The 15,645-nt window shown below is 41.3% G+C and overlaps 3 protein-coding genes across 5 annotated transcripts in view; 1 reads left to right on the top strand and 2 right to left on the bottom strand.

Annotated features, from left to right (window-relative positions):
* Positions 1 to 15,645, bottom strand: part of PTPN4 (protein tyrosine phosphatase non-receptor type 4) — a 167,030-nt gene that overhangs the window by 128,825 nt on the left and 22,560 nt on the right. The gene's annotated exons all lie outside the window — the stretch shown is intronic.
* On the bottom strand, positions 9,171 to 10,295 carry TMEM177 (transmembrane protein 177). The gene has a single exon (XM_023931230.2). It carries the CDS (start codon positions 10,293 to 10,295, stop codon positions 9,345 to 9,347), a length of 951 nt encoding a protein of 316 aa, XP_023786998.2. The 3' UTR covers positions 9,171 to 9,344.
* The window catches only part of LOC111932219 (uncharacterized), a 33,214-nt gene continuing 30,703 nt past the window's right edge, over positions 13,135 to 15,645 (top strand). Inside the window, exons 1-2 of one of the 3 annotated variants that reach the window (XM_086897655.1) lie at positions 13,135 to 13,698; positions 13,948 to 14,053. In XM_086897655.1, the coding sequence (XP_086753781.1) occupies positions 13,135 to 13,698; positions 13,948 to 14,053 (670 nt within the window). Of the gene's footprint in view, positions 13,699 to 13,766; positions 14,054 to 15,645 lie in introns of those variants that run through there. The other 2 variants (XR_015289227.1, XR_015289228.1) reach the window with 2 other exon arrangements.

Below are 15,645 nucleotides of genomic sequence, written 5' to 3'. Positions count from 1 at the left end.
ACAGACACCCAAACCCCGTGAATACAGCTTTGATAAATGCTCGTATCTTTCAAATACATTGTACTTTATTTTGTTATAAGCAAGTAGCTTTAACTTCAGTGGTCAAGAAACAACAGCAATAGCAAAACCTCAAAGCAACAGTGCTGCAAATCTTTAGCAGAAGTACAGAAGCTGCAGCAAGGAACAAGCATGAACATTATGTCATCTGGTCCATCTTGCCAACAAATGATGTTTCTCTACAGCCTTGGCAAGAAAACCTGGTAATTGGGCTTGCCAAAATTAAAACCAGCAAGAGCCTTGATACCTGATGTACAAAGAAGAGAAATGACTACAAACCTAGTATTTACTTTGCATCTTTTTCAGAATTGAAGCAGAAAGGCTTCAGTATCCTTGAATATTCATCCACAGGAAAAAGCTGAACTAAATTTGCTGTCTTGGTACTTCACAGTTCATGCCATCTTGCATTCTTCCAGTCTCTTCCTCTTCCAGAGCCACAATTCCTAAATTTCCTCCTGCACCATGACAAAGGATCCCCTTCATCCATTAGTGCCTGCAACCCCCTCTTTCATATAATCTCCAGGAGATTATGGTTTAAATCTACAAATCATAAGCCTGAAGAGATGATTTAGCACACATCTATATCCTCAACATGCACGCTAGCATGTTACACAACACAGTGGGCACAATGTCACCTCCTCAGCCGTGTGTTAAAAGGGCATCCCAGATCCCAGTGGAAATGGGTTTGATCCTAGCAGTGAAGCTTTGGGTGGCTCAGAGCACAGAACAGGCTGATCCCCTCCACAGATGCAGCACCAGTGACCAAGTGGCTGAGCAGGAATCTTCACTGGTTGGCAGCAGCACAACCAGGGCACTTCCAGAGCCTGTCTGCGTTCTGCCTGCCAAGTGAGCAGAGGTGCTCCTGCTGGGGTGATGCACCTTTCGTAACTTCCAATTTGTACCACAACATCAACCATGCCTCCTGCTGGTTTTAGGCAAGCACCTATATGATTTGATGGATTAGGCCACCAATATTGGCTCTCTCTATACCACCCAAAGCAAAATTCAGTGGAAAATCTTTAAGATTAAAACCAGAGCAACGCCATGAAAGAAAACTAGTGCACACAGTAGGTCTCTTCTTTTACAGAAGCTTTCATAGTTTCAGCTGAAGCCAATATGCATCCAACACCCATAAAAAACAGCTAAAGAACAATTATTTCACACAAGACATCAGAATGGAAAGTCCAAGGTGATGATATTGAGTAAAAGGAGAAAAAGTTTGGATATATCTGATCCCAGAACATGCACACACACATTTTTGCAGAGTTCAAAGCTGCATCAAATCTTCTTCCAGCCTCAGAATAAAAGAAACTTCAGGGACAGCCATAATAAAATGTGGAAAATCTGTGCTACAGGTAAACTTCCCTTTGGTATTGCCACATAACACTTCTCCAATGCAAGCAAATATTTTATCTGGATCAAGGAAATAATAAATGTGTGTGCCAGCTGAACTGCTTGTTCAGAATATGGCATCACATTTGGTTATTTTTTTTCTGCTCACTGCATAAGCAGAAAAAAAAAGTTCTGGTCACCATGTGACTCCAGAAGAAAATGTACCTTTTTTGATTAATCTATTGTGAGGTTTCAGCAGAGATTTTTTCTTTAATACTAACTGAAAGAAATCCCTAATATGTAGAAAATCCCAATTACTCCTCATCCAGCTCTCAGATAATTTCCACAGCTCTACATATCCAGTTCTGCTGCTGGAAAGTAAGAAAAAAATTGAAAGACATGTTTTTACAGTTCAATTTGCAATTGCTAAAGCATGACTTCAATTTGCAACACATAAACTATGTGCTGGCCAAAAAATCAAGAAAAAACCTTTGCCTTTTCACCTGCTTCACAGGTGTAAAGCCATCATACACACACCAAGTTTTCATCCAGCCACCTGCAACTGTGCCACAGCTGTCTTCAAATATGATACAAGCAAACACTATTAGGATGTCTAAACTGTGACTGCAAAAAAACTACCTGAATTTATAACATCCATAAAATGATGGATTCAGCATTTCCTTTTATAAGGTGCTGCCATGCTTAATAAAAACTTCAATAAAAAGTTTGTCTGGTTCCTGATTTGACTTTTCCAATATTCACTATGATATCTTTAGGTTAAGATGAAGAATGTGGAAATCAAAGGGAAATAACTGTTAGGGGATGAACAGAATTTTCTAATTGCTTAAAAGAATATATATAAATAATAATCTTTGGGATCACTGGCTTTTATTTTCCTATGGCAACTTAAAACCATCACAGGCATATAATGAATGTCTGAACATTAAGAATTTATGTGTGCTGCCTTAGATGAGCATAATTCTCAACTATTATTAATGAGAAACTATAAAACACACTTCAAGTTTTATGCCTAAATTACATGAAGTTTCCAAAACCCATAAATACATCTGTCTATTGGTATCTACAGAGAATTATATAACATGCTTTTAAAACATGGTTACTGAGGCAGTGAAACTCATCCCAAATGAGAAAAGATCTTACAAGGAAAACTTTCTACAGAGTAATTCTTACCATGCTCTGCTGTCTGAAATATTTATATAGATTTCTCCAGTCTAGTCAGAAAATGGAGAATAAAAAATGGAGAAAAAAAGTGGTTTTTTTTTCAAAACCAAGCTTGTTATTTACAACATGCTTGATCTCGATTTTCAAACTTCCCTGAGAAATTGATCCAGTATTTCATTGTATAGGAATTAATTTAAGAATCAATGTAGCTTTAAAATAGTAATGCAGATTATAGTGTTATCTTTACTTCTACATAAGTTAAATCTCTTAATAGCTAGTGTTGTAATTTACTAGTTTTCACTTCTAAAATTCCACTTCTGATTTTTATATCACAAATTATAACTTCAGTCTTAGCCAATTCACATTGCTATTGACAATTATTTTTGTGTAGTGGAGCTCTGCAAAATTTTATTTTCTCTGGCTGGAAATAAGCAGTAGCATGGACCTTTTGGATCAGCATATCTGGTAAAGCCAGTGTGGTATTGAAGTGGCACATGCTGCTTAGTGCCAGTTGGAGAGGGAACCATCACACTGAGTTTTCAACTCCTTTAAATTGTGACCTGCTCCAGTGAAATCCGCAGTGGCAGAGCAGCAGCTGCTTCCAGGGCAAAGAAGCACTCGAGGAATTGGTTTGGGTAAGGGGGCTGAAGCAGAAGCTTTGTGTTACCTGGGGTGTCTGGAACAGGCCTGCAGACAAGAAGCTGGGAAGGGATGGAAAAGGTGCTACTTGAGGATGCACTGAGCAGATAACCCAGAAATCAGATGCAATTGGTTGTAGAAGTGAATTGCAATAGAGTTTGTAAGGAATGTGGGATTATTTTCCTTGGTTTTGCCTACGCATTTCTTCCTCATTGCAAACGCCTCATCCTTGCAAGACTCATTTAAAGTATTTTGTCAAAAGTAAGTGTTCTTTTCAGCAGACAAAACCCAACAGACCCCTCTGCTGCTGCTCAGTGGCAGGTGATTATAACCCATCTATAAAGTTCTCAGTGTAACTGGCAATATAAGCAATGTAAGAACCCACAGTTCTCCAAGTCAACATCAGTACAAGCAGCTAATAGCACTGCATTAGTTATAATTTCTCAACTCACAACACCACACCTAGCCAGAAGTATATGAAATACCCTGCAATTTTCAGGAAGAGGAAACAAAGTTCCTAAGGGCTTAAAGGGAATAGCAGCATCTTAAAAGTGACAGAGGCAAATTAAGATCAAATGTGAACTGGGTGACACAGACTACGAATAAGAAATACAACTTTTAAAAAGTAATGCTAAATGGAAATTTCAAAAGTAACATTAAATTATTCTCTTGTGTCAAAACAGGAAAGGTTTTAACCACTATGCCTATTTTTCATGTAGTTAAAAGCATTTTTCCCTGAAAAAACATGTAGACTAAATGTAGTAAAAGACAGAAGAATTGTAGCTGCTGTGGTCCTTAGAAGGTAGGTACTGTAGGAAAAGGTAGGAGGTGCAAATGAAAGTGCAAGCAGCAAGCAAGCACTTAAAAGTTCACAAATCTTGCTTGAGCAAGCTAAAGCAGCTTGTAAGATGAGTCAGCAGGCAGAAGAGGCAATTAGAGTAACAGAGCAAGGGGAAATGAACAGAGAATGAAGAAACAACAACATTCCCACTGGAAAAGTTCCAGCATATGATAGAAACAAAGCTTCCAGAGGTCAGCAGGTCTGCACTAAACCACTAAACAGTTACTGGATGAAAGTTGTTTGGATACTGCATTTCCTTTCTTCATGTTCACTCTGCAAGAACTGCTGGAACTGTGAACCTGGGACCAGGCTCACAATGTCTTATGTTTTCTAAATACTCTTAGTCACCCTAATGAGATTTGCTGTTTTGCAAGACTTCTACAGAAGTAGTTTTTCCATACACAAAGGAGGACACAGCTTCACCTGTTACTCATTTATATTGAAAGAAGCTGTTAACACCTTGACTACATTAACAAGGTAATGCGCCTGCAGACCAAAGCAGAAAGTGATTCTGAGAAACCAGGTCAGGACTAGAAAAGGGACCAACTTTCCAGATGATGGGAATTCTACCATGAGAGAAAGAAAAAAATAAGCTAAACAGGAGGAAGTTCTCCAGTAAACATGATTTGGGGGACAATTATTGTTTCAAAACAAGCAGAGAGCACCACAAATTCTTCTGGCAGTGTGTTTTTCCCACGGAAAAACTAAGGTAGGAGTCAAAAAAACATACACCTGCGTTGGCTGTGTTGATCAAAGTGCATTTTTAGACACAGAACTGAGTTTATAAGAGCACTCTTTCTCTCAAAATTGGAGACCTGGATAGATTTTGGCAAACTTGGTCTTACTGAGGAGAGTAAAAACTTCCAACTACAGAGATACTTCAGTGTTCATTTCTGGCTATGAAGCTTAAGAGTTTGACTTGTACTTTTTCAGATGGGAAAAACAGACTGGTTTCTGGCCAAAAATTTAGTAATTTTCTCCAGTTTATGGATTTGTCAGTTTGAACAGCCTGAATATACTCAACAAATCAATATATTCTCAGTGAAAAAGATGCCTAGCAAAACATCCATCAGTGCCTTCAGTTTAATTTGTCTAACATAACAATTCCTGGAGAGTAATGACATTGTTTTTCTGTTCTTAAGTCTGATTTTGACAACAACCGAATTTCTCTCTCCCTGAAGGTGTCCTCCTTATTCCAAGATCTTAAGTATGTCTTCCTACATTAGCATTCTTCTGCTTGAAAGGCATTCTGCCTTTCAATAATATACGCTTCCAGCTGAGTGAAATCAAGGAGGGACTGGATGCATGGATAGCAGATTGTCTGCAACTTACTAGTTTTTATATTGATGTAATCACACCTGCTACACAGAGCTTTTAATGAACAGGAGTAGATAACAGTTGCAGGACATGGCCCACACACTGCACATAGCAGTAATCACTCCTTGATGGATCCTTTGCATTTGTTCCTCTGGTGAAAGCCACCTGTGTTTCAGCCATGGTGATTTGATTCATACATTCAAATTCACACCCCACCCATGCAAGCCACACTTTGTCACTGTGGTTGTTTCACAACTGCTACAGCCAAGGGCAAAACGACAGCAGTAGGCTCTTCCCAGCATCACCTCTTCCAACAGCATCAGCTTTCCCTGCAGGGCAAGAAGCTCCACAGCTCTGCAGTCAGCTCTCACCATCTTATCTGTCAAATTCTGTAAACCACTCTAATGTGAAAAGGGGTGATAGCAGTGCTCTTTGGTAATAAAAAAGGCTGTTTTCTAAAGGACCACTACACTTCAACTGAACCCCTCTGGGCAAGCCCATATACTTATGTGCCACCTGGGTGGAGATTTCCCTGTCTCTGAAGCTCCTGCTTCCAGTAAACTGCTAGAGAAGCCAGATACCCATAGCAGCTGACTTAGGAACTGCTGTAACCAGATTACTTCCACAGCTTGTCTGTTTTCAAATCTGTCCAGCTCTCAATCTTGCTCTTTTCTGACTCTATTTTTTTGACCATTAAACAAGCTGAAGGTATCTCCACAACAAGAAACTGCAATTTTTAGTATAAAGAAATACATGAGTCAGGCCCTGGAGTACATTTCTTGCACTTCAGTGGGAATTCTGAGCAAAGAAATGCTGACCCTCATCTCTTGCAGCATCACCCACTAAAGCTTTATGTAGCAGCAAGAATACATTTATATAAAAAAGAAATTACAAGGATCATTTTCTTTTCAGTTACCTAGAGTATTTAGGATAATAACACAAATAAAACAGTCAAGCAAATTCCTCTTTAAACTAGATTTTATCTAAATTTAAACTAGCAACTCATTTTGGTCATTTGCTACTTATACTTCTTCATCCTTTAACCACTTTATCAGACAGAGAGCTTCATATCTGTAGATAGTATCCATTTTTATGAGAGCTCATTATTCCACTGACATCTCTGCTTTTATGGTTTCTAGAATTAGACTTCTTTTATCCACATCTCCTAGCAATTCCTTTTAGCCTAACATCTTTTGCTGCTTTTCTACACAAAAATTTGTTCAAAGTCTGCCTTGTCTGAGCAGCAAAAGACAAGCTAGTCAATACTAAAACAAGTTCTTCAAATTCCTCAGATTTTCAGTGTTAGAGCTGGGGGAGGCTGTTCACTGACATGATTTACAAACTGATTTGTTTGGCCTTTTCTGGGCCACTGAATGAACTTGCTTTTCCACATCAGTATATTCTTAGTACGGAACATTTCCACTTGCTTGCTTCTAGTGAACTCTCAAAATGAGACCATTTTTATCACCAGTATGTGGAGTTCCTGGTTCATTTCAGTGATAATTCTACAGAAAAACATCCACAGTATAATAAAAGACTTTTCATGAGTACTGTCATGGCCATGTATTTGAGTTGTGCTATTCTTGATTTTCAAACAGCATGGGTGATCTTGCAAGCAACAATTACCTCGCAACACACACACACACACACACACACACAGTCTTTTCCAGGACAACCTGCACATTCCCAAAGTTCAGGGTAAATCTTATTTAGCAGTTGTGATTGCAATTCTTGTTTTCCCTTTATTGACAGTATGACACTGCGCTCAACTATATAGAGATGGAGGTATGTAAAGCCTTGGCAAGAATCTGTCTTTGGAAAGAAGGGGCATGTGTCTTGATGCTAGCCAGCCCCTCCTTACCAACACCACTGTGCCACAGCAAGTTCAAAGAAGGGTAAATGGGGCACTGCATTTATAGATATGTGAAGCTTCTTGGAGAATCCAGCTGTAAGAGTCAAGTGAAGCGCACAACTGCAAAACCCATTAGCATCACTGGGGCTTTACAGCCTGAGAATAACCACACTAGCTGCAGGCTAGTGTTGACAAAAAGCAACAGTAAGCAGTGGCAAAAGACAAGTAGATTACTTTAATTTTATTTTGTTTAAACTGCTACTTGTTGTAAATCTCCAAGAAGGCCTTGATTTCCTCTCTGCACTTTTTATATAGCAGCAGCTCCTTCAACCACATAATCCAAGTGAGCCAATATTCTCTCTCAGAATATTTCATGGAGTTTAGACTTCTCTGAAGGAGTAACAGGGGGATGAACTGAAATCACAGGCAATATAAACCAGGAATTATATTCCAGTCTTGAGTCACTGTGTCACTCTACCAATAAACTTCTGTAATGTCTTATATTGGATTTACCTAGAAGATCAGTAAAAAAGAAATTAGCCCAAAGCTTTTGAAGACTCCTGCCTAAATGTAAGGTCTCTTTTTATTCCACAGACCAGGAAATTTTATCAAACTCTTTCACAACGAACACAGAAACAATAGCTTTATGGCTTACAGTCAGAAAAGCACCAGAGAGGCATCTCATGACTTAATGAGATGAGGACAAGTGCAAGCAATAGGTGATGTTTCAGAAGCACACGGCACAGATTACTTCAGTGGAAACTCAAACATCTCACTTGCAAGGCTTCAGCAACGGAAAGCAACAGCAGTGCTTCAGCAGCCAGAATATTAACTTTATGTCACCATGTGATTCAAAAGGAAAACAGAACTCAATAATGCTTTGAGCAAACACAGGCATGACAGTTCTTATTGTAGCAGATGAGAAAAGGACAAAGCCAGGGCAGAGAGGACACTCAGCACACCTCTGACAGAGAAGACACAAAATAACAGAAGTTGCTGTTAAGAATGACAACAGAGGTGAGGAGAACTACTCTGATGTCACCAGGGAGAGCTACTGGAACAGCAACAGAAATGAAGAAAAGAGGGGACCACAAAGTTTGAGAATTATCACCTTCAAAATCAAAGTGAGGCTATAGTAGAAATTTTACTGCCCATGCCCTAAAGACTTCTCCAGAAGATTAGTAATCCTGGGAAAGCCTGGCCTGACAGACAAAATCTTCTTAAACCAGTCAGATAGAGGAGAACAATTTCCTTTGGCAACTCTTCATCAAAGACCTTACCAGTTTTTGCACCAAATGCCAGACTTATGTCTCATACTTTGCTTTCACTGACGTAAGAGGTGACACACATCTATAGGTATTTTTAAATGAAATAAAAAACTATACCAAAGCAAGCAGAAAAACCTTTTCTCAACATGCTTATTCCACTTGTAAGAAAACAATCAACCCAGGACAGTCCTATTACATACTACCACTCCTGGGAAACATTCATGGTGATGCTGCAGTCACCATGTCCTGGAGAGAGCAGAACTAGATTTAAGCAAATGATGCAGGTGCTCGTAATAATCTGTCTGTACTGGTAGGAATTGCAGCATAACTAATGTCTCCTCCTGAAGAATGGTGATTGCACCATAAGAATATACACAGCACAAGAACTTATACAGAACAGAAACACTCTGTATCTTGATATTTATGTAACCACATGATACATACTGCCCATTTCTTAAAATATCTTTGCGTGGTTCCATAGGAGAAACAGCAAACACCCCAGTTTAAATGATAATGATCCCAAAACTCTCTGCTGGACTTGCCCCTTCCAATTTGCCAGACTGAAATGGCAGGAAGGCAATGCAGCACAGCAGAACTTCCAGATCAGCATATGAAAAGTTTCCCTTCTCAGCAGTCTTGTGATTTGAGATACACACAGAACTGAGCACTTTGGAAGCAAGTCTTTAATATTTTAAGAGAATTCTTTATTCAAGGAACGTGCAATAACTCTTCCTGAACTATATGCAAAAATAAACCCCAAAATTCTAATGAAGATACAGAAGGAAAAAAAAAACAAAAAAACCCCAAAAAACCAGCACAGCGCTGTTCCAAAATACATAATTCACAAGTTTAAAATTCAAGCACTCCCATCTGATGCCTCGAGCTCTCTTAAAATGTTAAGAATCAAAGTTCTCCGGTAAGTATATGGTGTATACTTTATTCTGAACCAGTGCCTTGGGAAAAGGTTACCACTCGGGGCATACATTTTCATCCCCTGTTTGCCCATCAGACCACGAAAAATCCTGTTGCGGGACAAGATTTTATCATAGAATTCAAGGCCACCTCTGGCGTAGTCCTTGGAAAGCCTGGCTGCCTTCCTGTCGGCCCTGCAGTCCAGGTGATAGGTGACAGCGTCAGAAGAGACATAGAAGCAGAGCAGTCCTCCCATGGCAGTGACAAGGTTACAGAGGCTGCGGAGGATCACGGGGCCCGTGGATAACCCCAGAAGCAGCTTTAGAGCTCTCCCACAGACAAACGTCCCAGCCAAGCAAGTTGGAGCCACAGCTGCACTCACTAAAGGGCTGCCAGACTGCAAATACACAACTTCTCTGGCAATGGCAAACTTCTGAGCTTCAAGGGAAAATGTGAGAGCTTCTTTTAAAGCCACACCTTCACTGCTCTCCCAGTCTACTTCCTTGCCATTTATTACAACAACATGGTTGACTATTCCTTTTTTATCCTCAGCGGTGCTATCAAAATTAGGTGGGATGCCCACCAAAGAGCCTGAGGGCAGCCAGGGAATTCCAGCGCTCACAGGGTGGAAGCCAGAAGCTGCAAAGGCTCTGTAGGAGTCAGTGGACTTCACACCAGTATCCTGAAGGACATCCTGAAACACACCACAGAGCTGCTTGGAAAGCTCAGCTGGCTGTCCCTCTGACCAGCCCTCGTGCAACAGTTTGAACGTCTGCTCAGGAAACACATGATAGGAAAGGTTAGTGCCAAGCAGTCCCATGCATGAAACGGCCACCACAGTGATCTTGTGCTTCTTTAACCACACAGATGCCTTCCGCAGAAATGGCACTGCCATAGTCAAATCCTAACCTGTTTGTGACACAAAATCAGGAATTAAAATCTGCATAAATAGGTTTGTCATCTCTCTAGCATGAAAAAAAACCCAAACAACCAAAACAAAAAATATGAGAAGAAGCAGAGCACAATAACCAAAGCAACATTTTTTTACATAAACAAAACATCTTTACAGAGGAAGAGATATGCAATCATTTTTGGGCCTTGCAACACAGGATGATTGATATGAAGAATTAATTTCTCGCTTTCCTCCAGTAAATCAATTTACCACAATAAAGACAACACTAAAGCCACCACACTTCCTCCTCCCCCAGCAATCAATACCCACACTGTATTTACCCAACATACTTGTCTAGTCTTTTCTAGCACAATCCCACTCTTGCCTTCCACTATACAGTCTACAGGTACTGAGCTCAGAAGGAGCCAATAATTAGATCAGTCTATGACCACCTCCTCTACAGTGCAAAAATCAGTAACCTGAATACTAAAATCCAATAAGCTGAGTTTGACTACATCTTTCAAAACAGGATCATATTTTGATTTGAAAAACTTCAGGAGACAGAATTTTCCTTTAGGAGTTTGTTCTGATAGATAGTCAAGCTCACTAGTGAAAAAAAACCCCAAATAACAGAAAAAAAACAACCAACCAACCAAAACCCAACAAGAAACAGTGTTTTTTTTCTACGCTGTTTTTTTCTTTTCTTTCAGATTTCAACTTCCAGGCAGTGGTTCCAGCTTACACAGCAAAAAACTATTTTCAGAAAGCAGCATGCTTTCAGTAGCTTTAACTTTTAAAAATTTGTCTCTGAAATAATTTCTCTGACAAATACTATGTTCAATCTAGAGCAGAAACTGGGACATAAGTTGTTTCAGGGCTTACAACTACGTTGTGGCTCCTTAAATAAGCAGATAAACTTAAAAACTTTCAAACCTGCCAACTTGTTCAGTTCAAGAGTCCTGCTTCCCTTGGGAAGCATCAGTTCTTTTTCTGATCCAAGCCATATTACATGCTCTGCCCAGGAAAGCTCCAATTTCTTCTTAATAGAAATTCTATTGGCTACAGAATTCCCGCCTAGAATGATGCTACTATGAAGGTATGTATAGAAGTGAATTAGGCACCTAAATCCAACAGAAATCAGTGAAAACTAGATGCCTTTCCATTTGCAGAGTTCTCTTCTCTCAGGCCTTTAACAACGAGCTTCATAGAATCTTGCTGCAGCTGTTAAAGACACGAGTGTTTCCAGCTGTCCTCACAGGAAGCCGAGGTGGCAGGAGGAAATTGTGCTTTGATACAACAACCAAAGTCTTAGCGTGGAGTACCATCAAAGGTGGGTCTCTGCTGCTGGGCTTTGTATGGCAGCAGCTGAAGCAGGGACATATGCTCTCCTTCCACATGTGCGGAACAAGAACTTCTCACAGAGGGGTAGAGTGGACAACGGGGCTCTGTAACATCATCAAACAGCACTACAGGACGTGCCAGGATACACCAGTCATGATCAACAGCAAATGAGTGTTAACCACAGGGAAAGAAAAAGAGATTAATTTAAAGGTGGTGTGCTAATGATATATTATTACTACTCCTTCCTATGAAGATCTTTGGGACTGTAAATTCACCGGGGGAAGAATTATCTTGTTTAATGTTTATGCTGCACTGAACACACACTGAGTGCTTAATAAAAACGATGATGTATGTAACCATACAGTAATTTAATATGTATTACTGTAATAACTAGTCATATTCTTACATTCTGCTGAAGACAGAAATAGTGAGGTTTTTGACAATATTATTTAAGAAAAACATGCTAAAGAGCCAAGTGCTTGGCTGAAACTTCGGGCTTCTCCTGAAATTTGGATGAAACCAAATTTCAGGAGAAAATCTCCTTGATAATAGAACTAAAAACTAGAAAATGGTAATACTTAAACTCAAATGACCACTCTCAGCAAACCTGGTAGTCTAGATCTGATTGAAAAGGTCATGTCATTTACAGTGCAGGGAGAAGCACTTCTAAGGGATGACTGTAGGGAGCCTATCACTTGATCCTCATGTGAAGCTGAGGCAGGGACATTACAGGTTTCTTCTGTCAGAGAATGCCCTCTCACTGGAGCTGGCTAACATAGTTTTAAGATTAGAAATGCTGCAAGGAAAGAAGTCCCTCTTCAGCTTACATCCACAAGGACAGATCACACTGAAAACTCTATTCTCCTTTCTTGCATTACCAAATGAAAACAAACTCCTTTCTTGCATGATCAAATGTGATCTTGCATTTCAAACGCAAAAGTAAGCAGGAAATGCCACAGAGTATTTGTTTTCTTGTAACAGTCAATACTCAGGAAAATAAATGGAAAACTGCCCACAATACATTTTAGCATTTATGCTTTCAAACCTTCCCCAAGGTCAGTGCAGATGCTCAGCTCCTGCATATATCCCACTGCAACCCTAATCGGGTATGGCATCTTTATTTTTGTTCATAAACTTTGTGCAATTTATGTATGAGGAAAGCAACCGGAAATTGCAAGGCAATTTATATGGCCCATATACTGCAAATTTAATCGTTTAGTAACCATGAAGCCTCCACCACGCTTACACAGCGGCCTCCCCCAAACGCTGGAGTACTTTCGCTCTCTGTGGTATCATAGGCACTTAATTCTCACTGAACCCAGAGAACTGTAAGAGCTGAAGTTCAGGTGGGGGACATTCAGGCAGGTTTGGCCGTAACACGTGTGTGTTACTGGATCGATTGCTTTAAACTCGCACGTACAAGAGGAGAAAACCCGGCTTAAAGCACAGTAAATCATGAGATGGGACACGGCCCGGGCCCGCCTCCAGGGCTCGGGAGGTCATGAAAATTAAAAATATAAAGAAGGAGGGTGGTAGAAATTCACAGCTACGGGGTCCCGCTGCGGGAATCACCCGACCCCCGCTCGCCCAGCACCTACCGCGGGTCCGGGGCCGAGGCGGGGCTGCGGGCGGAAGGGGCGGGCGGAGGCGCCATGGCGGACGGGCGGGGTGGGGTTCCCCTCAGAGCGGCCCGGCTGCTCTGGCACAGCCCCAGCCCGGCCTTGCGAGGTTCCCGTCAGAGCGGCCCGGTGCTGCTGCTCTGGGACAGCCCCAGCCCGGCCTTGCGAGGTTCCCCTCAGAGCGGCCCGGCTGCTCTGTCACAGCCCCAGCCCGGCCTTGCGAGGTTCCCGTTAGAGCGGCCCGGCTGCTCTGGGACAGCCCCAGCCCGGCCTTGCGAGGTTCCCCTCAGAGCGGCCCGGTGCTGCTGCTCTGGCACAGCCCCAGCCCGGCCTCGGGAGAACGGACCCAGACGGACCCAGGGTGGGATCGCACCCGCTGCCCCTGCAGGCGGAGAGCAAGAGACACCCACCCCCAGCCCTCCAAGGGCAGCCGCGGCATGAGGCGGGTACTGCCGCTCTTCCCCGCGTCATAAATTAATTCCGTGCGCTTGTGTTCTGTGCTGTAACTCCCAGTGTTCTTCCTGCAGAATAGTTTATATCTGTGTTATTAACACAGTCGTCTCCACTGCAGGGCAGGAATGCTTGCAGGGAAGGCAGCAAGTGGCGGAGTTGGCATCCGTGGTGTAGGATTTGTTTTCTCTGTCATTCCTAATGGGAAAATAACACATGCAGGGATTTTTTAATTTGCTTTATAGTTACTGTTTGCTCAAAGCAGATGGCCGGTGCAGTTTCTCAACAAACCCGTGTGGATTTGTTGCTGGGCACTCAGAGAGCCCTGGAAAGATGTGAACTGCAGAGGAGGTGGGTGGCAGAGCAGCACCCTTTGGAAGCACTGTCATCCGAGGGCAGGGCTCTGGGAAGTCCAGCCGTGCCCCTGGGATGTGCAGTCCTTGCAGAACAAGAATACAGAGTAGCTTTTGGCCAGACTAGCATTTTATTTGAGTAGGGGATAGTAAAAAGTTGGTTTTGTCTCATTTATAGGAAGTTTGCACTCATGCTGGATGATTGTTTTAAAGTGTCCCTTCACACCACACATTATTAATGTTATTAATACATTATTATAAGGTAATAATTTTTCTCTATTCAAATGGAAATTATGTTGGGTAGTGGATTGAGAGGCAACAGATTAGAAATAAAAGCAAGCTGTTCTTACTTTCTATTTATGTTTAATTTTGGTAGATCTTGCTTCCTTTCTAAAGGAATGCCCCCGATTGAAGCATCATAAAGGTTTAGTTCCCAAACATTTTAGCCCGACATTTGCATTCACTTGAAAGGATTAATATTGTAAACTGAATACTTAGGAGTTCTCATTCAAAATAATGGGGTGTTTGAGGACTTCCATGAAAATATCCTAATGAAGACATTTATCCTATGCTTTTCCTACTATATGATCTGATTTTTAGAAATGCTAGTGCTAAATAGGCCTGGCTAGGCATAGCCTGTTGTGAAAAGAAGCTGGTAACGACAACCTTGGTTTTAACTTCCAATAATCAGGTTGCTAATTGCTAAGAAAACACACTCCTTCATAACTGGGCACAGTTCTACCCTTAGGTTATGGTTTTATGCAGCATGGCAAGGCAGATTAATAGTTTGCTGCCACCCAAAGGGTGAAGTCAGAGGAAAGATCCCACCTTTTTCACCATTTCCCCCTGTGAGCCGCTTTTTGCAAGCTCTGTCATCCATCAGACCCTTTTATACACAACCTTTATCTCACTATTAGCAGAAAGCATAGTAACAGACAAAAAGGCATCATTTTTGCTAGGTTATCAAGCAAAATGGGAGCATTGAAAACTCTGAGAAGTGCCAAGGCTTTAATAAGGTATGAGGCAGCCAGAAGAAAAAAAAAAAACAGCAACAAAAAAAAGCTTCACCTCCCTCTTTATGTAACAGCAAAAAGCTGTTACAGTCTTTGGTCTGCGTCCTCAGCATGAAGTTTCATCATCTACCAAAACTTAAAATTTGTAAGTTGGCGTTGATGTTCATACTTCATGCAGATGTACAAAGAAAAAGTGTATGTAGGTGATGATGGACAACAGACTCCCACTAACTGAAACACACAGAGACTCTCAGGCTTTTAAAATCCCTCATCACACTAAGACTTACTTATCCTGCTGGTGAATATGGAGAGAGGGTTGGGTGGGTTTGTGAAATCTGACTTTGAAAGGTGCTTCTGCACCAGCTGAAGAGATCTAGGAAACAAAGATTTCTTACACTAAACCTCAAAAATCTGGCATTGCCTTTTTACTATGGTTTCTCTTAAGAGGTTTATAATAAACACGATTGGGAAAAACACCCCAGCTTTACTAATCACCGTGTTGGCACGGTTCTGGTTTCAAGAAGCAGCTGTTACACCAAGGAAGGTGAAACAAGACCGAAGTGCACCCTGGTTTTGA

The sequence above is a fragment of the Cyanistes caeruleus genome, chromosome 7, assembly GCF_971803275.1.
Source record: "Cyanistes caeruleus chromosome 7, bCyaCae1.hap1.1, whole genome shotgun sequence".
Lineage (NCBI taxonomy): Eukaryota > Metazoa > Chordata > Aves > Passeriformes > Paridae > Cyanistes > Cyanistes caeruleus.
This window is presented reverse-complemented; position numbering and strand designations above follow the sequence as displayed.

What these genes read in the sequence shown, in the direction of transcription:
- TMEM177 (XM_023931230.2), bottom strand. Translation starts at nt 10,295, where the DNA reads ATGGCAGTGCCATTTCTGCGGAAGGCATCTGTGTGGTTAAAGAAGCAC.